The sequence below is a fragment of the Bombus bifarius genome, unplaced genomic scaffold (genome assembly GCF_011952205.1).
Source record: "Bombus bifarius isolate JDL3187 unplaced genomic scaffold, Bbif_JDL3187 scf7180000009125, whole genome shotgun sequence".
Taxonomy (NCBI): Eukaryota; Metazoa; Arthropoda; class Insecta; order Hymenoptera; family Apidae; genus Bombus; species Bombus bifarius.
The window spans coordinates 48,887-75,151 of record NW_022884914.1 but is presented as its reverse complement, the minus strand read 5'-3'; the positions used below and the strand labels follow the sequence as shown (position 1 = coordinate 75,151).

Genomic DNA, 26,265 nt, shown 5'->3' with positions numbered 1-26,265 from the left:
TTATCCTTCGCCGTGGGCCGTCTTGTCACTGTTTCATTGGAAAATCGATTCGGAAAACATCACCATGGGGTGAAGGTAGCAGCGAGATTACCCGGACAGCAGTGAAACGCAAAAGATAAAACGTCGCGACGAATTTTCGGCCGTTGAAAGCCACGACAAGAACCGGCGGAATGACAGGTCATATCTCGTTCTGCTTCTTATTGTTCTTAACGGGCTGCTATGATTGCATACTACCGAGAACAATATCATCGTTCTCAGTGGGCCACGAAGACAATCCTTACTGCCGCATTTGCGCCAATCACACCATGTGCCAATTTCCGGTACGTATTTCCATGAATCGATGAACTTATTTATTAAAGTGACTTGCTGCTTGGGTATTTGTTGCATTTAGAGATATTAATCCTCTGTGCCATATCTGACTCGTTTCGGGAGAATCGTAATTTCTATCATCTTATTGTGATTGTTGATTTGTATGGTTGTTGTGAGATGTTAACCTAATTATCGAGGCGAAGGTTAGTAAATTTCGATATCATGTTATGTTATGAGGTTTATTATCTCGATGTTACATTGCATCTTAATGGTATAAACGATGGCAAGTTAGTAATATAATAACATGGCCTTTAATCATAATCGATCATAAAAATAATGAACATCTCCAACTGTTAAGCTGAGGTTTCTTCAATCTCAATGTTATTTTATGTTATTATGTTAGAAGATTTATTGTACCGATCTTATGTCGAATCTTAACGTTGATACTACAAAAATGGCACAAATAACCAATTGGCGATTTTTCATAACAATAAAAATTATGTGGATGAAAATATGAATATGCGTAAAATATGTGGATGAAAGATCCCCTTTTGCCTTGTATCACTGTATTAAGAGGACCAAACAACATGGTACTTTTTATATTTTATCTCGCATTTGCATTTCTCTGGTACTTGCAAATCTCATGTTTTAATCGTTGGTAGTTTTAGTGCCGATGGCAGGAATGATGTAAATAACGGTACAACGATACAAATGGTGTAAATTATATCAGGTTAATGATATAAAGACATGAATTTTAATCAATCCATCATAAATTTGAGATAGGAATAAAGTGGAATGTAATTATTGGAGCAGTTAAATCATCTTTATTGCGATACTTTCACATTTACGCAATGCCTATGCTGTTTGTTCTATCGATGAAATTTTTAATTAATGCAGCAAATATTAATCAGTCCGAGCAAACGTGATACAACATGATTTTGTTCATTTAATTAACCGATACAGCGAGTCAGAAAACGCTGAGTAAGATTATTGGTCATTAATCATCCATTGTTTACTCCCCATTGAATCTTCATTAAATCCACAATTTATCAAGTGCGATGTATCGGTAAACTATAAAAATTGTTTAAACGCATGCAAGTGCATAAAGAATGATCAATATTGAACCATAAAACAGAGTACATAATCCATCGTAGACGTTATTATCGCCGAAATCATATGAAATACGTTGCGTAGAGATCCGCGACAGCCCAGAAATACGACTACCGTATTAAAAATTTGGAAAACCATTTAAAGGTTACATGACATTTTGAAGAAGCTGTGTGCGGTTAAAATTTGATTCAAAGAAACGAACGTCTCGTACGTATCGCCCTAATGCAATCTTCTTTACGACAATCTTTTAAACTAAAATACTGTAAAGTAAACTCTATGTTTTAGGATATTTCGTTTTAAATAGGGCAACACGTCGATTTATCGTTTAAATCTTCTTCATTTACGCTTTGTCATTAACTCACGAAACGTAATCACACCCTCTTCCAATATCGACTTCCGCTTGTTTTCCGTAAATATCCTACGAAATTCTTGCTTCATCGAGACGCCGCGGTCGCGATGAGCGAACGATACGTACGGAAAACGTCACCGCGACATCGATAATAAATACGAACGCGGTCGAGGTTAGCGAATCGAGAACATAAAAATCCATCGCAAGTGCGAATTTGCGCAACAGGAAATTCGGGACGACGACACCGCTCGTTATTGTCGACCTGGTGTCACGCATACAATGAGTCTATTCTCGGCGCACATTTCCAGGCCGGAGGATCACGCCGTCACCCACGAAGAATAGTGCGAACGCATTCAGACTAAGGTTTTATAGGAAACGTGAATTCTTGAGACGGGCGTTAATTCGCGATGTCAGATACGTGGTATCATCATTCCGCGCCGGATGCACGCCGATGCTGCCTGCTTCTCGTTGATGAGCATGAAAAATACTGAAAAATACTATGAGTCGTTGATTTTCTATGACAATGTAGCTTTGTATAACTTTACATTTTTGTAGTATTTTTTAACGCCCCTTTGTGAAAAAATTTCGAAGTGTACTAATTAGCAAATTAATATTATATTGTCTTATGGTTAAATTAAAATACGTCCAGGGCTGTTTTGTAGAACTGGAACGATATTATTAGGAAAACTGTACAAGATGCAAGTAACAAATTATCAGTGTTAACGAATATTTTTGCATGATGATGTCACGTCCCGCGCTGCGCACGCGCCGTAATGTAGACTAAAACTACCAATAGCGCGAGTGAGCGTTCCAATTTAAAATTTAAATAAATGTTGACAGTTTGTATAGAAACCAAATTCGAGCCTCACAACCCCCACGGAATAACCCGTCACATGACATGACGCCTCCACGGTAGACCTAAATATAAATAAGCTTAGCGACATAGAAGATAGAGAAATAATTCCTTAGTTCGGAGTAGTTAGTTCCTCAGTTCTTGGTGATTAATTCCTTGGTTCTTGGCGATCAGTTCCCCAATTCTTGGCAAGTAACTTCCTTGTTCATAGCGATTAGTTCTCAATTCCTTTAGCTCTTAATTTCTCAGTTCCTTTGCCTTTCAATTCTTTTGTTCCTTAGCTTTTCAGCTCTTAGTTCCTTTAGCTCTTAGTTTTTTGCTCTCAGTTCTTAAGTTCTTTAGTCCTTTAGTTCTTTAGATTTTAGTTCTTTGTTTCATTAGTTCCCAGTTCTTGTTAGTCTTGTTAATCGATGTGTTTGCATTTGTCAATTTGTAAATTATTGAAAATCAATCAAATTAAAATCTTGTAATTAATAAGAGTGAAAACGTATTGCGAATGATTGTAACTTCGAGTATTCGAAATCTCAACGACAATTCTGTCTGTTACGACCGTTCGCGGAGAGACGCGGTCGCTAGGAAAACGCGTCAGCGAGAGGCGTAGATTCTCGCTACGATTCGGTTAATCGACGCCGCGAATTAGTCGTTCCCCTGTTTCGGTTAAGATAACAGAGGTGGTTCAATGAATGTAACACTATATAGTAAGTTATATATCACCGTTTATTCTAACAACTTGTAAAGAAGACAGTTACGCTGGTGCGTATGTATAAGACGAGTGAGTGACTGATCTACGGGTGTATTCCCGGTCAAAGAATGTTGACTGTTCGAAGGATGTAAAATCAATGATGTTCCGAGACGATGCTGTGGCGGAGGAAAGCTAAGGATGGGTGTGTCTAGCGCACGGGACCATCGGATTTGTTGATGACGATTTTGGCTAAGAGAGTGAGGGAAATAGGCTTCGTTGTTAATTGGTTAAACGAAGGTTGGTGGACTAGGAAGGGTCTTAGCCGCCCTCGAGAGAAAGTGGTTAGTGGGAGGAAAGTTGCATCATAGGTGAGAAAAACTAACTTTCCCTTGTCAAGCCGTAGTAGACAATGGTCTTTAGAAATGAGTCGGAAAACAGATGTTTGTTCGGTTTGAAGGGCCTCGACTAAGAAATTCCTGAGATTTATGGAGGGTACTTGAGACTATTGAGGGTACGCAGTAAGTATCCGAAGATATCTGGTTGTCATCTTGCCCGCGGTGTGTGGCCTGGTCTAGGTAGAGTGTTACGCGACGTAACACTGTCAATATCCAATTAGAATTAGAATAAACATTTGTTGTGAAGAATATTTGTCCAATAATATAATAGGATTAAGCGAACATTTATTTTCACCAACTTTGATCCTCTCCCGTGCCAGTACTCCTGCGCGTAGCAGGTTAGCCGAAACGTGGAGTTTAATTGCCAATCACATTAAACATCAGACAACACTACAATTTAATCTAAATTCAAAAATTAAGGCAACACAACCAAAACGAACCAAACAAAAACGTAACAATGATATAACAGCTTTGATAATAAAACAATCAAAGTTTTGCAAGGAAATTTTACTTTATTGAAGGGAAGATTATAAACATGTAATACAGAAGTGTCTAGGTATTAATCCGCAACAAGGGAATTGTTAACGATTAACGATTAAGTAGTAAAGCAATGTTTAAACGTTTCATATATACGATGTTATTGAAAATTGTAAATAAAGTAACTTGTATATTATTTTGCAATTTACAAGTAGTATATACTAGAACAGTAGATAGGTACGTTAATTTCAAAATCAATTACATTATTATTATAAATAATTGACGTGTTACACTTAAAGGAAAATATGCTAAAGCAAAATGCTTATTTCACATTAGTTTACTTTAAATGATATTAAAGGAGACATCAAGAGAGTCTTCCTCGTAGACAACGAATTAAAAAGCACAAGTTAAATAAAGTACAATATTTTTTTTATGCTTCAACTTCTTCAAGAAACGAACTTATGTCACACAAAAGATTCAATTTCCTTCTAATTGTAATTTTATATGAAGACAATTCAATCTTAACACAACTGTATTATAAAATTTCTATTTCGTGTTCCCTTAAAGTCGATCTTTGTAGATCAATAGGTCTCCATTTGCCCGTTTCCCGACCTCTCGATTACTCGCCTTAGAATTGTAATTTTAATTAATAACAAAGGATTTCTTACATGAAAATATGATAGACAATTACAGTAATGAGCAAAATTAAATACACGGCCTCTAAAACAGTGTAACTTTTTAAAAATTCGACCAAACGAATTGATTTTTTTTTCTTTTTTGAGAAGTAAGAAGGATCAGTTTACTAGATGACGTGTAAAAAAGTTTTATATAAATCGCGAACTGGCCGGAACTGATAGAAGAAAGTAAAAATCGCTTTTACAACTTTTTTATCTGAGTCTGCAGTAAAGATATAAAGATGAAAGAATTTATAGATTTTAGGCTGAAAGTGACGAAAATTTTGTTTTGGATCGAACTGTGTTTAAACGAAATATTCGTAATATACTCATAATCAAACGTATTGTTTAAAATTTTATGACAGGCTTAGATAAAGACGTTATGAAATGCGAGCTTTACTATTTTCTTCGCGATTCCGCTCAATTGCAATTTTTACAAGGACTTCTTGCACGTCGACTATTAAACTAATCCTCCTAATTCTCAAGAAATAAACTCAAGTCGTTTGATCCCATTTTAAAAAAGTTATTTTATTTTAAAGAGTGTACGTTCAGTTTCGCCCATTATTGTATACGGAAAATGTCACGGAATAAATAATAATTTACATGTAATAAAAAAATAATTTACTTTCGTACTCGATAATTTTCAGTTTTTCGACGTACTTACTTGTTTCCAAATCGATTTTTCACTTTTCTTAAAATCTAATAGCTAATTTATTTCAGTAAAGAACGAGATTAAATGATCGTTACATCGATCGTAAAATTCGCTTTTCGAAAAATGAATTACCATTTCATACGCATATTCAATTATTTCATATGCACGTTCAGAGTAAAGCGCGACAAGGAGTGTCGACGTTGCTCGGCCAGTGCGAAATTTCTACCGGTTTAAATTTATGAAACGAGGAAATAACGATGTCGAGAACGCGATATATCGAAAATAAGCTAGTGGTAAAGGGTGGATACTGCATTAACGATGGCTATCAGTGTGTGCGTGTGAAATTGCGGGCCATGGAATTTCGAATAACGATGCCGCTATTCCTTAACGTTATTTGTACCAATCACGTTAACTCTCTATTTTAGCGTTTGTTGGACTTTTCTCCCCAAAATTCAACCAACTATTGGCCATATGCAATTAGAATTACGTATCACGTATATGTATTTGTAAAAATATAAAAGCGATTAATATTTAATATTTATCGTTCGAAGTACTATTATGATACATTTCTGTGAAGGCTCTTAATACCAATGTGCATTCGAATACCATATTTCGCTGTCATGTTTAATATTTTAGTTAGACTGATTTAGGTACATCTCGTACATAAATTACGCTTATGCTCGTACCGTTGAAATCGAGCTTTTGAAATATTGATATATCGGATACAGATTTCAGTTTACGCGCTCATCAATACTTTCTGACTGTTTCCGGTTATGAACGCGTTTGCTAGATAGCATGCAATATATTGTGTAATTAGAGATATTGTTGTAATTGAAAGGAGTGACAAATTTCATTGAATAGCAACTTTTAAGCAAGAAAATATATCAGAAATGTACACGTATCCGGAAATTTGTAATGTAGAAAAAGTAATATAAGTATAAAGTACGACTTTGCGTTCTCCTCGTTTTGCAAAAATTGAAATTAAAGTGTATATATCATTCGAATTAATCCTTCCCAAAGACTTTAACATTTTTGGTGGAAGAAGAAAAGCTCATCAATTTTATTTTTATTTAAAAGATATACAGTTAAAAAAATATGGGTTAACTCGAACTCTTTAAAACACCCGCGCTTTAAAAGAAAACACTTGCGTCACATGAGCCGTTCGGAAGCGTCTTAATTTTACTTAATGAGCATTTTCTCTACGTTTCATCGTTTCAAATCCATAGCCCGAGTTAGTTGCGTGAAACATCCTCTATATGAATGAACAATATGTTATGTATAATAACGTTTTTACGTGAACTTTCGGCCGGCCAATCCAAAAATATAGCAGATCGTATTATTAACAGAAAATTGAAATACGAAATTTATTTACATATTCGTCAAAATGAAAGATTACAAGCTGGACATTTAGAATGGTGAAAACTGATAGCGTGATAGAGGCTTTTTCTCTATTCGCTCGATCAACGTTAATGCTGGAGGTAGGTGAGAAGAAACCTTTCGATTAAATGCCATTAGGTCGATCGCTTTCTGTCGTTATCGCTAATTTGCCTTTAATTCGAGCTTTCGTGGAAGTTTTAAAATTCTTTGTGATATTTTGCTCCCAATTATTTTCTAAATTCCCCGATGCCGCAACAACCAGCGCGTTATCATTAATTCGTCTTGTTTCGATTAGTTGAAATATTGTCATTACTTTAGATTCTTTAAGGCGTTAGAGTATTAAATAGCCGTCTTATTTATCATTTCACACATCTAGATACAGAATAGTAATCGTTCAGAATTGAATTAAATTTATTATTTATTAAAAATAAATTTAGTATTTATTGCAATGTACAGAATTGCCTCCTATTTATTAATAATAAATCCTCCACCTGCATTTAAACATATGAAAACTGTTACAGGTACAAATGCACGTATAAATGCAAGCAGGTATAATTGAATAATTTCTGAAAATTATTTATCTATGATCTATAGCATGGCTTGTTAAAATTAGTTCCCAATTTTGCTTCAAGTACCATGTTATCAATGCCATCGTTAGTTCTCTAGCTGAAGGTACTACTTGAGTAACTTCAAATTGCAATCGAATTAAGATTTCATTGCTCTTCAGTTTCCAATAAAAAGTTATGTTTTTTGTTCGTTGCAACATGCAAATGTTCGTTTGAGCAACTGTTTCAGAACCCATTTGCAATCGATGGAATTACGTAAGATAGTGAATTAAAGAAATGTCGCGATATCGTTTCCGTTGATAACGATACTTTTACGATATCACACGATTGCGTTAAATAGAATGCTTTATTGGAAAAATATTTTAGTAGCAGTATGAGATCAAACTTTTCGACACGACAAGAAGTCGCCGCTATATTTAAAATTTCTATTTCTCCAGAAAATGATTATGTAGAAAATTCTTAGAACAATTTTTTACGTCGATCGTGAAACTTTTTGAATTACTCACTTTTTCTGAATCGACGGTTAATCTCTTTTTCTATATTATATTCTGTTTTTTTCTTTTTTCTTAAATAAGTGTCTTTATTACTTAAAGTAGAAATGTATTGCAGAATATAGAATGTATAGACTATAGAATTTTATATATTGTCCGTACAAAAATATGAAAGAATATATACGTATATACTTGATGAATTAATTTAGCTAGGATACCACACATGTATGTATTTTACGCGCATAAAACAACCAAACAAAGAACGCGTAGAACGAAAATCAAGACTGACAGAGTGAATTTCATAGCCTACTTCTAAAAAATAGAATGTGGGTCTGTGATAGACATAAAAAAATGCTTCTTCTTCTGCTATACATCAAAGCGAATTCGATGAAGCATCACGTCAAAGCTCTGCCTAAAGAAAGTATATGCTTCGAGTACCCTCCCACTAAATTCGATAGCACTTCGTATGAAAAGCTTAAAGAGGCTATTTTTATTGAGTACGAAATTCGCAAGTCGATAGCGCCAGTTCGAAGGAACTATGAATCCATATAAAAAGAAGGCTATTGACATTTTAATTTTATTCCAACTATTCGACCCAAACCAAATACATTTGTGTATCCCTGATAATAATTGATCGTACCAATTGATAAATTTTTGTGTACGTTTCAGAAATTTTAATATGGAAAATGAAAATAGATCTTTTAACATTATATCAAGTAATAGAAATCGTATTTTAAAACCGTAATCTTTGTGAGAGTAACCATACGTATAATAAATCATCAATGTACCTAAAATGTAGTAATATGATAGAGTCTTCATACAATATGTATGATATCTGCACTATTCTTGTACTATTGCTACACCAGTTATAGAAATTTCGGTTCATAATTTGCGTTTATTAATACAAACATCCAAGATGTATAACTAATCGGGTTTTCAAATGACAATTTCAATTAGAATGTATAAAAGCTATTTGAAACGAACAGGAAGATTAAAGCAGCGATTCAATTAACAATATCTCGTTTGTTTGTCAAACTTAAAAGACATTCGAATGACGTAAAATTGTTAAAGACAAAGCAACAAGAAACAAAGATATTGGAAAAAATATGATTATAAGAAATAATGAAAGAAATGATCAAAGAGAATAACTATTCCTTTCCTTTTATTAAACAGAAAATTCTACTTTCTTAATATTAAGTTAATAGTAAAACATCTAATGTCCTATCGTAAATCGAAAGTTCGATATATAATTTTCACAGCACGACACGGATGGCACCAGATGCGTGAACCTTCAGCATACTGATCTAAACGAGAAGGATATCGAGACCATACTCGACTGGCACAACGTTTATCGCAACACTGTGGCGAACGGGGACGAAGAGCGAGGAAATCCGGGCCCTCAACGTCCAGCAAAGTTCATGATGGAGCTGGTAAGATTTAGTTTGGTCCGACAAGGCATAATATATGTGGCTATAAAAAAATAAGGGATAAGGTTGGGACATGGTGACGACTGGCATGAACAACATTCAGGTGTTGGATGGCAACTGTAAAGAAATTTCAACCCCCTCTATAGTAGAAAAATTCCCAACTAGTCCCTTTCGACTGTTTTATTTCATAAATCTGTTCATAAACCAAAGTATATTCCACTTCGATACGCGTAAACCCAATGTAACTTATAAACTCGAGTTATAAAAACTTTATATTACAACACAAATAAAAACTGTCAATTAAACGAAAGAACAGTGAATAGCTGTCGTGGGAGAACTTTAGTCCCCCTAATACTTGATTTTCGATCGGTTTCTAAATATGCAAGTGCTATATAAAAGTCAAAAATGGTATCTCATATTTTTGTCTTCTCTTTAAATTAATTTGAGCTTCATAATTATGAGTTCAGTTATGGATATTTTATCTGTGTACTAGAAAATGGATGTATCTGTGTTTCATCACAATTAGATTTTTATGTAAATTCGTATTTTTATAAACCTAATTAAACAAATAGAATCTAAGTAAAAATCCACTGAATATCATAATAAGTACTATACGTGGAATATTTCGAATATTTTCGTATTTATAAGCATTTCTACAATTTTACATTCCCATAATACATTTACATAAATGTTCAAAAGTCTGTCGTCTAATCATAACAATTAACGGTTGAAGCTACATTTATTCTATATATATTAATAACAAACAAAATCGCAGTATGATGCATCGTATAATATCAGTAATTTCTCTCTAGTTACACAGCTATCGATTTTTTCGATCATTTCGAATAAAGAGTTAATGGACTTTTCTGTAATGATCATACTTGTCAGAATCTGATGTCGATATTTATTTTGACAGATCTGGGATGACGAACTTGCTCATATCGCGAGACGATGGGTAGTACAGTGCAACCTTCTCGAGAAAGATCAGTGCAGAGACGTTGGCAAGTAACTCCTACAGATATATTCCATTTTTCATTCCCTTTAGTCTTCCCTATCATTTTTCAATATCCACCGGTATACGTTCGAACGCGAAATTGTTCCGCCTGCAACCAGATCGATGTCAGCGCGTTTCTTCTTTTTACTTCAATTTTTCTTCTTCTTACTTACGAATCTCCCCTACCATACTGTTTTTTTTCGTCCCGTGTAGTTTGTTTCGACTTCATTTCAATTTTCAACAGCAAGGCGCAAAAAGCGATAGTGGTTCTTATAAAAGAAAAATTCCATTTCGTTTATTGCCTGTCTTCGATGGGTGCACTTGATTGCTCGTTTGATTTTGTCGAGAAACAATCGACGTGCTGTAGATGCCTTCGAAATATTTGTCTGAGCTTTGATAATATATGTAGCGGCACATGAGTCAGAAGATAATTCCAATCATGTTGTTGTTTTGCCTCGAAGTATCAAGATCGTTAGGATACACGTAATGTAAGAATAAATAAATTCCGGGCAAAACAATGTCTCCGCTCCGTGCAACCGCCAAACAAAGACGAATTCGAATTTTCCGACTCTCCCCCGACCAGTATAAATAAACGGACGCGATCGTGAGCGAAGCAGTTATACGAGTTATACGAGTTATCGATTAATGTCTACGAGTTATCTGCGAGCGATTATACACTGTCTTTGCGAATACGTTTGTATGAGCGACTTTGGACATTGTCTATATTTATTTATAATTTATTTAATTTATTTCAAATATATTTGACGGGTTGCAACAGCAAGTTCTCGTTACCTATTTATCAATCCTCTACAATTCCTCTACATATACATCATCGATTAAAAGCTTGGAATCATTTGTTCGGTTGCTGTAACATAAATTTGCAATTTTTTTTATTCATTTCGGAAACAGTTATATAATTTAAGAGAATAATATTACATAGACTAATTTAATTCGACAAAGCATCTTATTCTCCTTTGGTATATTTTTAAGGACAAAAAATGTATTTTAAAGTGGCTTAAAATTATTAACTTTATTTAATTAATTCTTATACTTATTTCAGTATACAGAATTTTCAAGCGTTTAACTGGTAATGCATGGAAACAATTCCTTTGTTTTACGTATTGTTTTATATCGTTCGGTATATAATTGAAACAGATTCTCTTATTTACGCTCACCGCGGAAAATATAAAGTTACCTACAAAAGAAAACCGATTGAAACATGTAAAAAACTAATTATGCGTAGATATATCCTGTTAGAAAAAGCATGAGTTTGTAGAATTCCTTTTGTCCGAAAATGTTTCTAATACATTAATGAAATTAAAAAGAAGAAAGAGAAAACCCGCTTGAAAAGATTATTTAGTTCTGTTCCGCGTAAATATTTCAGCAGTTAAAACGATAAAAATATAGCTAATTTAAAACATCGGCTTTTCATTATCAAACCAGACTCGTTGATTCAATCAATTTAAAGCAAAGTACGCAAAACGTAAAATAAACACAATAATATCAGAGTAACATCAACTTGAAATAAAACAAAGTAAAGTGAAATATGAAAGCGAATATTGCATATATAAATAAACAATTATGATACGAAAAGAATACTAAACGTAAGAAATTAAACGGATCGTTTTATTAAACAGAAAACAAAAAAAAAAAAAAAAGAAAAAAGAAAAGGAAGTGTGAAATCTTGAAGAAGACGACATTTCCACAAATGATACTCCTGCGAAACTATTAACTTTAAAAAAAGATATGAGATTTTGCAGCTCACAAGAATTGGGAAAACAATGATGAATAAAACTTACGTATATAATTCTTGTAATATGTAACAAATTATAATTTTTCACGTAGAATGTAGTTAAATACGAGTCGTTCGATTATATGAAAAATTCGATTATCCGATCATCCTGAACGAAGTTAGTTTGGATAATCGAGCTTCTACTGTATCTGTAATAACGTTTGACAATGAAAGAATAACATTCGATAGCGAAAACTTAAACATCGCACACAATCTTTCCAAATTAAAGATTTTATCAGTTTTTTCTGATTTTTTCGTATAATAGAAAAATATTCAAGTGTAACCCTCGATATATCACGGCACGTGACATTCAAACCCCCTGGTGCGTTCTGGATTGCGTAACGCGAGTTTATAATTGAGATCTTGCGAACTATCAACAGGATTCCAGCGAATAAGCCGGTAGAGTTACCTCCGGATGAAAAAATCCGAAAGATTGAAATCCGAGGAGCATATGGGTCATGCAGTTGGCTCTCTTTTATCAATTCAATGACCAGAATACCTTTTATTAAAACAGTCTCGGGTATGAGACTGAAAACCGGAGGTCAGTCATACGTGAACCAGATCTAACGAATTTTTAAAGTAAGGTAGTTTATTTGTGGCAGCGAATCTGCCCGCAAGAAATATATAACAATTATATATTCTATATTATATTTACGCCGCATATATTTTTAATCACTGTTTATAATATCGATTATTGATATTATGTTAATACTATTTATTAATAACAAAATTAATATTTATCAGCATGGATGTTATTATTAATTGATTAGTAGAGTCATAGTACCCGTAATTTAGTTCATATAATATTTAACACACTAATACATAATCCGATATTTAAGTATGTTTGTCGCATTAATTTATGAAGCTATTCATGTGGTTTCACAAATTCCCAGGATTGCAGGTCTGTTGCTAACAACAAATTTCAACACAGCTTCTTTTAACAAACGTTATTCGATTATTTTGGCATTTTGATGCATAAATCTGAAGTATTTACATTTGCTGGTAACAAATGAATTCTTTTAGCGTAACAATATTTCCAACAGATGAAAAACATTGAATAAGATCGAAGTTACCGATGTTACTGGTATCATTAAATATTCCATTGCTGATTCCACGATCGTCGCGTTCAACTTTAAATTAACTTGGATTCAGGGAAATAAAATTTACACCGATCGAAGTATGCATACGTTTAATACTTACACGTGCATTTAAAATTTGAATACAAAAAATAGGGCTCTACTGGAATTTTATCAATAAAGCAGAAATTTCCCTCTATTTTCACTGAATGAATTTATACTTGTTCGGAAAAATATCGACGAACAACATAGTTTTAGCAAAACATATACAATATGCACGTATGACGAAGGGGAAAAGCAAAAAAAGACGAATCAAATGGATCTACCCGACTAAGGAATTTAATTGATTCAGTTGTAACCACGTTTCTATTTCATTATGTTAAGATAACAAAATTAAAATTAACTCGAACATAATACTCGAACGTTGTTTTTACACTGAAAACAAAATCCAACTTCGAAAATCCACTTTCATAATTCAGAAATCCCGCTCTGTCAAATACCTTGGTCTTCTTTTGGACAACAAACTAAACCGAAAAATATATATTCAAGAGAAAATCAAATAAAAACTGGCAGGAAAACTATGAACTGGCTCATGACCAGCAATTCCAAACTGAATACAAACAGTAAACTATAAATTTACAAATTACCGATCCCATGTGGTCATATTGAATTCAAATTTGAGGCATGGCTGCCAAATTTCGTATTAAAAAAAAAAAAAAAAAAAAAATAGAAAATCTACAATCGGTTCTACTAAGAACTACGTTAAATGTACCGTGGTATATATGAGACGATGACATAAGGAAGATACTAAAGATCCTAACAGTGGAATAGGAAATTAGAAGATATTCGGAATCACATGAACACAGATCAAACAGGCTACAAAAATCAATTTGACAAAAGTTGTTACTCAGGTTTCTAAGAAACTTCAAAGGAAACACCGTTTACATCTATTTACACCTAATGATTAATAATTGATAATCGATACCGATACAACATTAACTTTCACTCTGACGATTAGTATTATAACGATAAGTACCACCATAGAATAAATGCAAGTAATTACAAGCATACAATTAGAAACGTTTGAATAAAGGAACATCCAAAGAAAAAGAATTTCATTATGTCATTTCATCGATTTGAACAATTTGTTGTTAATGAGCCATGTCTCGGTACAGTGTTAATGACATTTCGAAATGTTTCGTATAACTGCATATACATAAAATGTTTCTAGGAGTGTCAGAATACTTTCGTGAGCCACTTCGTATCATTCAATCGTTTGGAACCTAAAATTACAGGTGATAACAATCCGGATGTCTATCTTTTGTAGAACGATTCGGAGTGTGGCAGAACGTGCACGTACTCGACATGTATAGCGTAGGAAACACGACGTCCACCGCGAGGATTCGCTTTCATATTCAATCATGGTACGACGAAGTAGAAGACTTCGATTCTGCGGAATTCGGGTAAGCTCTTTGCGCGCGCTTTCGTACGGATTTTAAGGCAGCGTCATTTTTCCTCTTCTTTCTTTTCTTTTCTTTTTTCTTTCCTTTTTTCTTTTTTTTTGTTTTTTAAGTTCTCTTTTTCAATCTACCCTTTTGCACGAGCGTGCGAGGATGAACTTCAGCAGAGAGATCCGGTGTGAAAGGCGTTATTCGAAAAGAATAAAAGTGAGCGCGTAGCCGTGCTCCGCACCGATTCTGTGTATCGTGTTAAATTGAATTTCATTTGTATGGTAGTCTTTCAGTTTTTTGAGATTGGGAGGATTGTTGTATAGTTCAGGTTGCTGAGTTTAATTGTTCTATTGTGGCTGGTTTAACAAGACACAGTAATTGAATCGGTGAGATCGGGAACAAACAAGTTTTTTTGGTGGGGGGGGGGGGGGTGTCGAATTATTCGCTGAATCATATTTTTCGCCTGTAAATTAGTGCGGAATTATACGTCACTAATACGTTAAATGAGTGCATATAAGCCAAAAATGTGTACATGTGTATGTGATAAAATAGAAAAAGTGATTCGTAAGAAACGTTATAAGTTATATTTGTTTCTGAAAAGTGACTTGTAATGTTTTTAATTCAATTGCGGGGAACATGAGGGGGAAAGCGAAGATTTGGAACGTGGCAACGTAGTTAATTCGAAATCGATTTATTCTTTAGGAAGGCTGTGGAACTAATTCTTTTCCATATATATACATTTTAATCTGTCTATTGTATGGAAACAAAAATATGACTCCCCAACGGTACCTTAATACTAGAAATACTACAATACTTAATATTACAAGTTAAAACAAAATGTTTTTTTACATAACAATATAGCGAATAAGATTTGAATTCCACTTCGCTTTCTTTCTTAATGGTACATCAATGAATCTTTGATTCTGTGAGAATATTTAAAAATAATCGCCAATATTTTGCTATTCGTTTCTGTTACTATTTATTATAATTTGCAGGCTATGGGTTTTTATACAAATTCATATTTTTATGAACAGAATCAAATAAATTGGATTCTAATAAATGTCTTCTTCTTTTAGATATTTTAAGGGTCATTTTATTCTGAATGATTGAATACTTTATTTTTATACATAATTTAAATCAGTTATAAAATTTCATTCATGAGATATAAAATCTTGATGAGTTACTTCCTTCAGTCACTATTTCTTTTATAGAAAGGAATGATTCGAACGATGGAAGAGAAATTGACGGAATAATTGGAACGGCGCCAAAGATTGCCAAAGATCTTGTTTCCCTTTTCATTCCTTCTGTAGGGCGTTGAAGTATCGAAATAGTTTGTCGTTCAGAAATATTGATGCGGATTTTATTGGCCCCTGTGGAATGACTAAAATCCTGAAAGTCTGCAAATACCCTGATATGAAAAATTGATACAGGAGTAATTTGATCTCGACGATAATAAGTCATGTCATGGTTTAGGATTACAGGAAGTGCTTGAAACAAAGCCTTCAGATCAAATAGCCATGAACCTAAATAGAAGATTAACAAATTGAAAATCCAGATATCTAATTGGGTAGACTAGAATAGATCAAATATTTCTTTATACGCTTATAATTAATCTAAAACTAATCGATAACAAACTTGCAATAATTAAAAGAAAATTCAATCTATAGATACATTCTTATGAGGTAAAGGTACTTGTACAAATTATTTACAAATACGCGTACACTCAAGATTTTAGGTACACAATTTTGTACAAAAACATCCCGTATTTTGAATTGTAACAAAAACTTTCCCATATTGATGATGCAGGGATGTTATTTAATTGTGAAATTATATTTAAAAGTGGTGTTCGAATAGATATCTTTGTTCGGTTTTGTAACATTAAGCGGCTTTCACAAACATATTCACGGTGATTTACCACAGGCAAACGATTGACGGATAAGTACGAATCGTATGTAATTTAACAAGATAGATAGGATTTGATTAAAAACGTAAAAAAAGCGAGAAATACGGCCAGAAAAGCAAATGAAAAAATGGATATGCATTAATCACATCGGCGCGACTTTATCACGACGTAAACTCGTTATTTGCATTAACGGCGGTTCGACACGCAAAAAATAAAAAGGACGAAATGAACGTAGCTTTATGATTTCGTTGTCGTTTGTGACATAATGTTTATTTTTATATTGTTAATGAAACTAATCTGCCGAATATTGGGAAACAAAGGATATTTTCCGCTGACGGAAATTGCACGGAGAGAAGAATATTTCGTGAATTTTGTATTTATTGGTATCTACTACGATATTTCGATGGTATTATTATTTCATTAGAGAGTATGATATTTTATACTACGATATTTTCAGGATGCGCCGTGCAGTTTTGTGGCTATACGGAGTACTTAAGCATTTATAAAACATGCTTTTTCTAGCCAACGTAAATTTTCAAAATCTTTAAAAGGATCGAAGACAGAAATTACATATGTAGCGTCATTTTATTTAATTTTATAATTAGAAGTATATTACAAAAGAATGGCAAAATATATTTTTTGGAACGTACACATAACGATACAATAAATAAATACTTCTTTCATTACTTTATTTTTTATAATTTTTTCACCATTCAGTGCTCTTCCATTTCGCAATCAAGCTTGAAAATCAAAATAAAAATTACAAAATATAAATATGTAAGTATATTTCTTCATATCTTCGAATTATAGAAAGCAGTAAATCGCGTAGAAAAAGACAGGAATCGTCTTATGAAATACATGACATAAGCTTTTAAATGACTTTAAGGGAAGAGTATGACTCGTAAAATTCAATGGAATTCAATCACTTCCCTTCCATCTTCAGGAATCAACAATAAATAGCGCAGATACAAAGGGAGTCAAAAGACACAAGGCCTTTCAACGTACGTTTGTCGTGTGATAATACCTCGTGTATACGCGAGCCTGTGTACGTGTGAATGTGCACTCAAGTCACGTGAAAATCCACACGTATTGTCATTCTGCACAGCATGCAATAGCCTAAGTTGAATTGATCGAAACGACTTTTATCTGCCAAGGCTTTCACTTTGTAAGTGGAACTGGTCGATGCAGCGTGTGTAGACACTGTTAACTTGTCTTTGAATTTAGCAGAAGGTTTACATTGCCTCTTTCTCTAGCCCTTTCCTTAACTTTCCACTCTGTCTTTGCGTGTTTTATCCCAACTGTCTATGTAGGACAGACGCATTTCGCTTACATCGAATCGACGTTGGCTAGGAAAACACCGAAACATCGAGCTTTCATCGTCGATCTTAATGAAAATCCTCTGTATTATGGTTTGTATAATAATCTGTACTACAGTGGTAGTAGATTGAAATTTTCAAATCGCATCGTTAATATCGTTTTGCTGAATTTGCTTAATTTCTGATTGATTAAATTATTTTCTTAATTCTAATATGCTTCAGTGAGACATAATTATCGTAGACTCTCGATAATTATTATTAGACTATTAATAGATTCTGTTTAATTCCAAGTGTCAAAACTAATGCATATGCATGTATCGGTTTTAATTGGTCCATTTAATCATATATGTTGGTACAGTAATGAATCAGTTTTAGTCAAATTTGATTGATCAAACTAAACGGAAATGGATAAATAGAATCATATCGAATGACATCGAGCATACAGTAATAAATGGTATAAAATAAATTTGTCGGTGGCAAATTTGTGCAATGTTAGGAATAATTATAAACAATTTTCAAAATTAGGTGTCTCTACAAGCGAATTTTAGTAGCAGTTTCAACGTGTCGTATATTTATTACATAGGCTATTAAAAATCCAGAAGAATACGTAGCTATCACCTTCAGTTTTATTATACGTATCGCATGACGTACAAAGTATTACATTTTTCCATAACTGTTCAAATTTTATTTATTGGGATGGCTCATTAAATACCAAGCCCAGTGTCAAATGGAGCTACGGCTTCTTCCAATTTGAATATCATACAATGTTATCAACCTTCGCATATAAAATTTCACACCTCATACACATCTCATATATATATATATATATATATATATATATATATATATATATATATATATATATATTGTCACCATTTTAAGATTCTCAACCGAAGGGCTCAATAAGTATTGTCAATGCAATATTGTCAATATTTACTGATGAATCGCATTTTCGTTGAGAATCATGAAATATTGACAATAGTATCGATTGTCTCAGGGCACCACAACCACCTCATCTTACATTGCAGTTTCTATGCTTCTCTCTCAAAACCTCCTCATTTACAATCCCTCGATTTCAGATTGGTGAATTTCGCAGCGCGGAGCAACCTGTCTTACATTCCGTTCGCGTCGTCGACAATTAGGCAGATCGGTTGCGGTCGTGCAATTTACACGGGCAGGTCCGGGCAATCGACAAGCAGTAGTACAGACACGCCAATAGCCGGCCGTACAATGGCAGTTGGATTCGGGGATCGCGTAGAGGCCCTCGTGTGCAATTACGGCCCACTCGATCGGAACACTGCAAGAGAACTGTACGAAGATGGTGTGCCGGCTCTTTGTCCATCGGGGACGATCCGCAGCTCACGATACCGAGCCCTCTGTCGTAAGTGTTTCCTCGTAGAGATGTTCCCGCCGCGGAACTCGCGCGATCGTTGTCGCTTCCTTTCTCTTCTCTCTGTCCTCTCCCTCGCTATGTCTGCATACAGCGCTTGTTAGCTATTTCCTTGAATGACGATTCTTGCGACGACGCGACTACGCGACATTAGAATCGTTTTCATGGAGTATTCGGATCGCTGGTCTCACGGGAGACTGGCTTCAGGTTATTCGATATATACGGAGTGGGCTAGTTCTGCTGCCGCAAGCTAACGGGAAACATAAGACACGATACGTACAATCATCATTAAAAGTCTATGCAACAATTTGCCACAACAAGAACAATGTGAAATGTTTTCGTTATCGTAAATAACGGCATATTTAGGCTGCGTGCGCGTTGGTGACAATTCGTCACGCTCCCGCTCGCATCAACCGCAAGTTCAATTGTTTCTTTCTCCAATAAGCAGTTAAATGCTAGTCTTGCAATCGTCAAATGCGCGTTTATATACACGTAAACGAATGTCCTTTTCGTAAACGACGAAAATATCGCGCGACAAATTGTCACTAGTGCGCGCGTAGTCTTTGCGATATCGAAATGGTCGAGGATGAGAAAAGATGTCGTAGGGTAAGATTAAATAAGGGATTTAATGGTAAAACGGGGCAAGTAGATCTTTCCAGGTAGATTGCAGAAAATTGCTGCGACAAGCTACAAAGGCTATGCAAAGCATTTTTGTAATATCGACAGTTATTTCCCAATGAAGAAGTTTTTTATGAGATTTTATATTTCACTTTCGTGGAATTAGATAACCAAGTGAAGGCACTTCTAAATCATACGAAATTTAATATACTTGAACATAATTAATTAGTAGGTATATAAAAGATACTTTCTTCCGACACTGTATCCGAACTCAGTATGCAACTACGATTTAATAAATAATTTCGATATATTATGTATGGATTTCATAAACATTTTAGTGAATCAAAATAGTCTGCTGATTCCATGAGATCACAAGTGTGACCCTTAATTAATTTGATTAACTTGCCATTAGTTTCCAATATTCATTTATACTATATATATTTTAACGCTATTTATGTACAGTTCTACAGTGTTCACGCATCGATACTATGTAAGATATACAGAACGGAATGTAATACTATTGACACTTCAATTGTTTAAAAATGTAGCAACCATGCCTATCAAATTGCCGCTTATCAAGTTTCATAGAATAACACTAATTGATTTTTAGCAGATCTCACACGAAAATAATAAGGCTAATTCAAGAATAAGATCGATTTGTTCGGTATTCGCATGTTAGTAGGACAAGACTGAAGTTGTATCGAAATAGTGTTTCACTTTGCTTCATTGATCAAGTCTATCTTTATTTGCTACATTATTTTTCAATGACTGCGAGAAAACGAGAACGATGTTGTTTTTGTCGAAATCTTAATACAACACGGGAGATTGCAATTATGGTCTGCTCTTAAAATACTTCACAAGGTAGCAGGTAACTATGATGAAAGTTTTGTTAAAATAACAAAATAAAAGTGTAAACCGTCAATCGGCGAAAGAAAGACTGATTTTCTACGTTCAATTTAGTAGAAAACGGTCATAGTGAAATATACATTGTAAATATTGAAATGCAACTCTGTCAAAGAATGAAATGCAGCCACCAGTTTGTACGTTATTTGTTTCTTCTTTTATTACGTGCAAAACATCGATTTTTCATACGTTGAAATATAATGGACAAAAGGATATTTTGCATAGTATTGCTTTGTTTGAAAAACGTTTGTCGGATTCTATTTAAAAAATGATTTAGTTTGTTTATTTGTAGCAAAAGCTACTTTTAGGAAATTTATCTATAAAAAAGCAAATATTTGGCGTCGCGACTGATAAAATACATTTTTCAGCTTTTAAAGAATATCCTTACTTCCTCTATTTTTCTCCGTTGCCTATTTTATTCTTCACAAAAGTATGTTATTTCTTTGCAATTTCGACGATGTCTGAACGATTCGTAAAATCCGACGTTCGAGCGACTGTAAGAGCCGCGAAACTATTACCTCTGATTGCGAGATATAGGTACTTGAAGTTGCAGAACATTTCTATAAGTAGATATAGAAGGGGCAGGCTGAACATTAAGGGAGCGTCTCTACAATCTTATTCAGCATTCTGCTCCGGTACTGCTGAATCCTCCAGAGTTTCCCGAAAACGTACCTAGTTCCCTCGAAAATTTTCGCTTCTGTTTGAAACTGAACTTAGAACGAATGAACAGCAATAAAACCGTGACGCTATTACCATTGTCAATCGAGTTACTTAAATCGATATCTTCTTATTTTCGCCATTATTCGTTTAGATATCATTCAAATAATTCCTTACTAAAAATACGAATCATAGTGTTAAAATTTTACATGATATATCACTAACAATAATATGAAAACATTACGACAGGAAGAATATCAGCAGAAGAGTAACGAATCACAAAACGTATCTCCGAAAACAAAATTTCATTTCCCATAAGCTTATACTAGCGTGAAATATTGTATGCGAAGATCTTTCTTCTTATCGCATAAAATTATTTTCCAATAATTCAACAAGACGTTTCCTTTTGAGTCGAATAAAATTATACACAAGTGTTTACGTTAATTGCTAAACGTATTATTCTTAATTACCTTATCTTTCGTTTTCAAATTTTTCCTTCGTGCGTGGAACATTCTGAAAGAGAGCGAGACCCAAGAAAAGCAAAAAACGTAAAGTTACGCGATAAAAAAAACTATAATAGCATCTTTCCCTGGAGTGTTGTTACAATTGGAAAAAGCAATAATCATAGCAAGACAAACCTCGTTACACTGTTCGACTTTTTCCTCGCTGAAATTGCGTGACTCGTTCCGTGCACAACCTTTTTTATTCCTCGCGAAATCTTTTCCTTGCCTTTCATGGCGATTCGACCACCGTCAATCAAATAATACACATAACGAGGATAAAAATTAATACGTTACAATGGAACGATCGTGACACAGCGTTCGTGATTTCGGGTTAGTCGTATGATTCTCGTTACGAAAATTACTTGATCGTTTCTCAGTCGATTACGTATTCCAAGGGAAAGAAAATCTAAAATCCTTCGATGGAAACCAGGGCCGGATGAAAGTTTTTGAGGCCTGGGATCCCCCTTTATATAGTTTTTGCCCCCTTTATAGAAAATTCGGAGGCGGGAATTAAAATGTGTATACATATATATCGATTAGACATTATAAGAAGTATTCTTTGCTAATCTACAGCAAAATTAAATAAATTTACGTAAATATGGAATGAAATTTATTGTATAATATGTCATAGTCAAAACTTTTTACTATGCATTATCAAAAGACAGCTGCTTTCTTTTAATTTTTTTAAATTTTTAAATTTGAGATGAGCGAGTGAATTTCTTGTTATTGGTGTAAAATGAAATTTTTCTTGAACAGCGGTGTCTACAAAAATGTAGAAGGCTTCGGGGCTGTAACTCCTTTTAGTCCTCCCTCTTAATTCGTTCCTGATGGAAACGTCGCCAAAGTTTTTAGCGGACAAAATTAATCCATTCGTCATCTAGTTTGGTTTCTTACCAGGTCCCAAACAGTACGCGTCTTATGACAGCGAAAGAATTATATTAACTGCGCAAATAGCCATTTGATAATATTCATCCGCGTTTTCGCGTTAAGGAATCAATGTATCCCGATATTAATTAAACTGTAACTGTCATTTCTGTCGTCTCGTGCGAATGACAAGTTTCCTATGATTATTCGTTTTCTATTCGAACATTCGAGACTCGAAGCCAAGAAGTACAATAAAAGATATTTAGTCCTAATAGAACAAAATATAGATTTAACATTTAATAAAGAAATATATTTTTAACGCATGAAAAAAGAATTGTATTGCTATCGATAATAGTTAACCATAAATTTATAACGTGCTTGAAAAGTTGCGTTATTTACTCAAATTACCAGATATTGTGTAATTGTCTCATAACTGTAACCCTTCCAATTGCATATGGAACGAAAGATTTCGTATTTCGACGAGTTCAGTAATTGTAATGTTACCTAAAAGACCAGTCGGAACAAACACGTCGAAACGCAAAGTAAAAAGAAGTACGTGCAAATATTTTGTGCAGCCACCGTAAGTATCAAACATCAATCTTCGTGGCAACATTACGTCGTAAGCAAATAAATCTCACCCAGCTCGGCTGTTTCCTCGCGAGTCGACATTTTCCCTCTTCCATGCCATCGAAAAGCAAACAAGAAAACCGACATATCGCGTGACTTGTTCCGTATACGAAAACAACGATCTACTATACCGATCGAAAATTCCTTCAAAGAACGCGTACATACACGTTACATACATAGAACGATGTAGCCGCGTTGATCGCGAAATTGCGCATGGATTTCAGTTATCTTTCCAATTTATACCGACGAACTCGCTCGCGAGATCTCAACAAGGATAAGGTGGATGCTCGTTAAAGTTTTCCATGAGACACTGCCACTCGAATGGAGAAAGAAAGAGGCAGAGAGAGAGAGAGAGAGAGAGAGAGAGAGACAAAGAGAAGAAAAAATGATTGCCTCTATTAGAAAAGTTTCAGAAGCAGCAGTCGCAAAAGGTGCAGCACAAGATTCAACAGAAGCAAGATAAAAGGAACGATCGACCGATGAGCAACGGGGCATTCTTAATCAAATCGGCAATTTATCTTATTCAACTGGTATTATTATTGTTGTCGACGTGATCGCCCACTTATCGTCGTTCCTTGCTGTAGCACTATCAATAGACCGTATTCACCAGGTAAATCGTTTTTTCTTTCTCTTCCTTCCCGTTGATTCGGTTTACGATAGCGCACAGAAAGTCTTCGAACAGATGGAATTTTTTAGGCTTATTCTTTACCAAAAAATTGAAAGAATCTTAATTGATATTGCACCAACGAACGACTCTTGATTATTGATGTTTAGTTTAGATAGAATATAGTAAAGAACGAGCGATTTAACGTATTCAAAGAGTTACGGGGGAAAATCTATCCGGTCGAAGATGTTTCCTCCGTTATTGTAGTTTGTAGAAAATTAATATTATATTATCGCATTGTATATTTGAGTAACTTTTCGTTAATTAATCTTCTTAGTGTTATTATATTAATCGCTTGACGTTGATATTCTTAAATAGTTTCTTTTCCTTGTTCGAATTTCTTATTTTCCTTGAACTTTATTTTCCATTATCATCGGTAATTATTCATTTATTCATCTGTTATCGATTTATTACTATTTATTTATTCTATTCACTTATTAACAATTTATTTTTAGCAATTCTTATACAAATGTTCACTCGAGTAATGTTTGAATTTTCTCTCAGTTTTTCTCACAACTGATATGTTTCAATTGCTGTACAACAAATATGTATTGTTACAAGAAACCTTTACAAGGTAATAAAACGATTTTTATCTTATAACGTAATAATGTCTGATGTCCAATCTCTGAATATTTTATAATACTCGAAAGTAAATTATAGTAACGGAAAGGAAAACTAGTTACGACTGTATAGCGCTTTTGACGGATTTCAAATTCATGGGAGTTTTGTCTTTGCATACGTCTGCAAATACCAGAAAATGGGGCAAGCCAGACAGGCGTTGTAGTTGAAAGCAAACATTTCAGAACTTAATCGTTTCAAGAACGGCTAAAAACGTGATTATATTTTTCTCCAAATTTCTGAACATATCTTGCAAATGTTACTTAATTACAATATAACGCACTAAAACGTTTCTACAAATTGCATGCCAATCACGCCGCTGCACCTAACCCAGATCTGTAAAATCTACTCACAGTACACGTAAGTACACTTCATTTCATTTAAAATGCAACAATCCTGTGATTTCCACGTCAGAAGTTTCTTCTCGTATACTTTTTATCTATTTTTATTCTCAACATGGATTTAATTAATATTATAGTTAATATTTCTCGTGATTACTCCCTCATATTAATTTTATAAAAATCTTACACTAACCCCAAGAAGTCTGAACCCTGTCGCCTTCATCGGTTTATTTCCGATCAAACTGTATTTCTCTACCATCAGAAAATCTGTCAAAAGGACCGAGAAAAATATAAAATAATCAATTTTATATGCGTAACTTCTTTTTCCAATTTTACATTGGAAGCTTCCTTTAAAACATAAGAAATCATTTTCTCGATCGAAACGAGAACGACATTATGCAGTAAGTAAATTCGATTGGATCTAATTGAAATTTCAAAAACCCATTTACGAGGCAGATTCATTTGATTACCCCTAAAACATAACTGCCCAACGATCACCGGTGTCACGACAACGACATTAATCTCCATTCGCCTTTTCATTACAGTTTAACCACTGTTTATGCCATAGTCACCGGGTCGGCTCATTAGCCGCGATAACGAGGAACGTGGATCGTAGAGCGTAGAGCGATTAGACGTGTGTTTAACGTGGACTTTTACTCGATCAATTTGCCGAGGTCCGTTACTTTTTGCCAGCTCGAAGAATTTGATCGGACGATTAAACGATCGTGATGAAGCAACATGACCGTTGGGTGCAAAAAGAAACGGATCCAGCTTGTCCAGGCGATAATTGAAAGAGACAGGCCGAAAGGAGAATCGAGCGAGACGATTGATGAATATTTCAGCGGGGATCAGGTCGAGAATTACGAGGCGAAAAAGGGAAGCTTCACGGTGGTAACGGCTGGCCGTCATCGAAGGTTTCGCGAAAGAAGAAACGAGAAAATCGATGTTCCGTAAGTGGAACGATGTCCTTGCCCGTTTTGCGTTATTTTCTTGTTTGGCCGCAACGTCGGAACGTTTCGTGGCATGTCTGTTACTTGACGCGTCGTTGAGTGGTTTATTCCATCGGTTCGGTTGCCCTTTTCTTCTTTTTTTGGAAATGGGAGCGCTCGCGCGAATCAAATTTTGATTCCATTCTGATTTTTCAAAAATTATTTTTGCGTGCTAAGAGAACGTGAGTTTAAAACGG

General features: G+C 34.4%; 2 protein-coding genes across 2 annotated transcripts; both read left to right on the top strand.

Annotated features, from left to right (window-relative positions):
* LOC117213777 (venom allergen 5-like) lies at nt 1-10,551 on the top strand. The gene is made up of 3 exons (XM_033459427.1): nt 1-320; nt 9,195-9,365; nt 10,279-10,551. Exons 1-3 carry the CDS (start codon nt 171-173, stop codon nt 10,369-10,371), a joined length of 414 nt encoding a protein of 137 aa, XP_033315318.1. The 5' UTR covers nt 1-170; the 3' UTR covers nt 10,372-10,551.
* A 3,894-nt stretch (nt 10,552-14,445) lies between these two features.
* On the top strand, nt 14,446-24,084 carry LOC117213839. Its single transcript, XM_033459536.1, has 4 exons — nt 14,446-14,473; nt 14,552-14,687; nt 18,974-19,275; nt 23,859-24,084. Exons 1-4 carry the CDS (start codon nt 14,446-14,448, stop codon nt 24,008-24,010), a joined length of 618 nt encoding a protein of 205 aa, XP_033315427.1. The 3' UTR covers nt 24,011-24,084.
* The last annotated feature ends 2,181 nt before the right edge of the window (nt 24,085-26,265 follow it).

Bases quoted from the DNA above. Each gene is read 5' to 3' on its own strand.
- LOC117213777 (XM_033459427.1), top strand. From the start codon at position 171: ATGACAGGTCATATCTCGTTCTGCTTCTTATTGTTCTTAACGGGCTGC. The intron at 321-9,194 runs GTACGTATTTCC...TAATTTTCACAG, and splicing joins ACACCATGTGCCAATTTCCG to CACGACACGGATGGCACCAG. The intron at 9,366-10,278 runs GTAAGATTTAGT...TTATTTTGACAG, and splicing joins CAAAGTTCATGATGGAGCTG to ATCTGGGATGACGAACTTGC.
- LOC117213839 (XM_033459536.1), top strand. From the start codon at position 14,446: ATGTTTCTAGGAGTGTCAGAATACTTTC. The intron at 14,474-14,551 runs GTGAGCCACTTC...TATCTTTTGTAG, and splicing joins AGGAGTGTCAGAATACTTTC to AACGATTCGGAGTGTGGCAG. The intron at 14,688-18,973 runs GTAAGCTCTTTG...CCTCGATTTCAG, and splicing joins TTCGATTCTGCGGAATTCGG to ATTGGTGAATTTCGCAGCGC.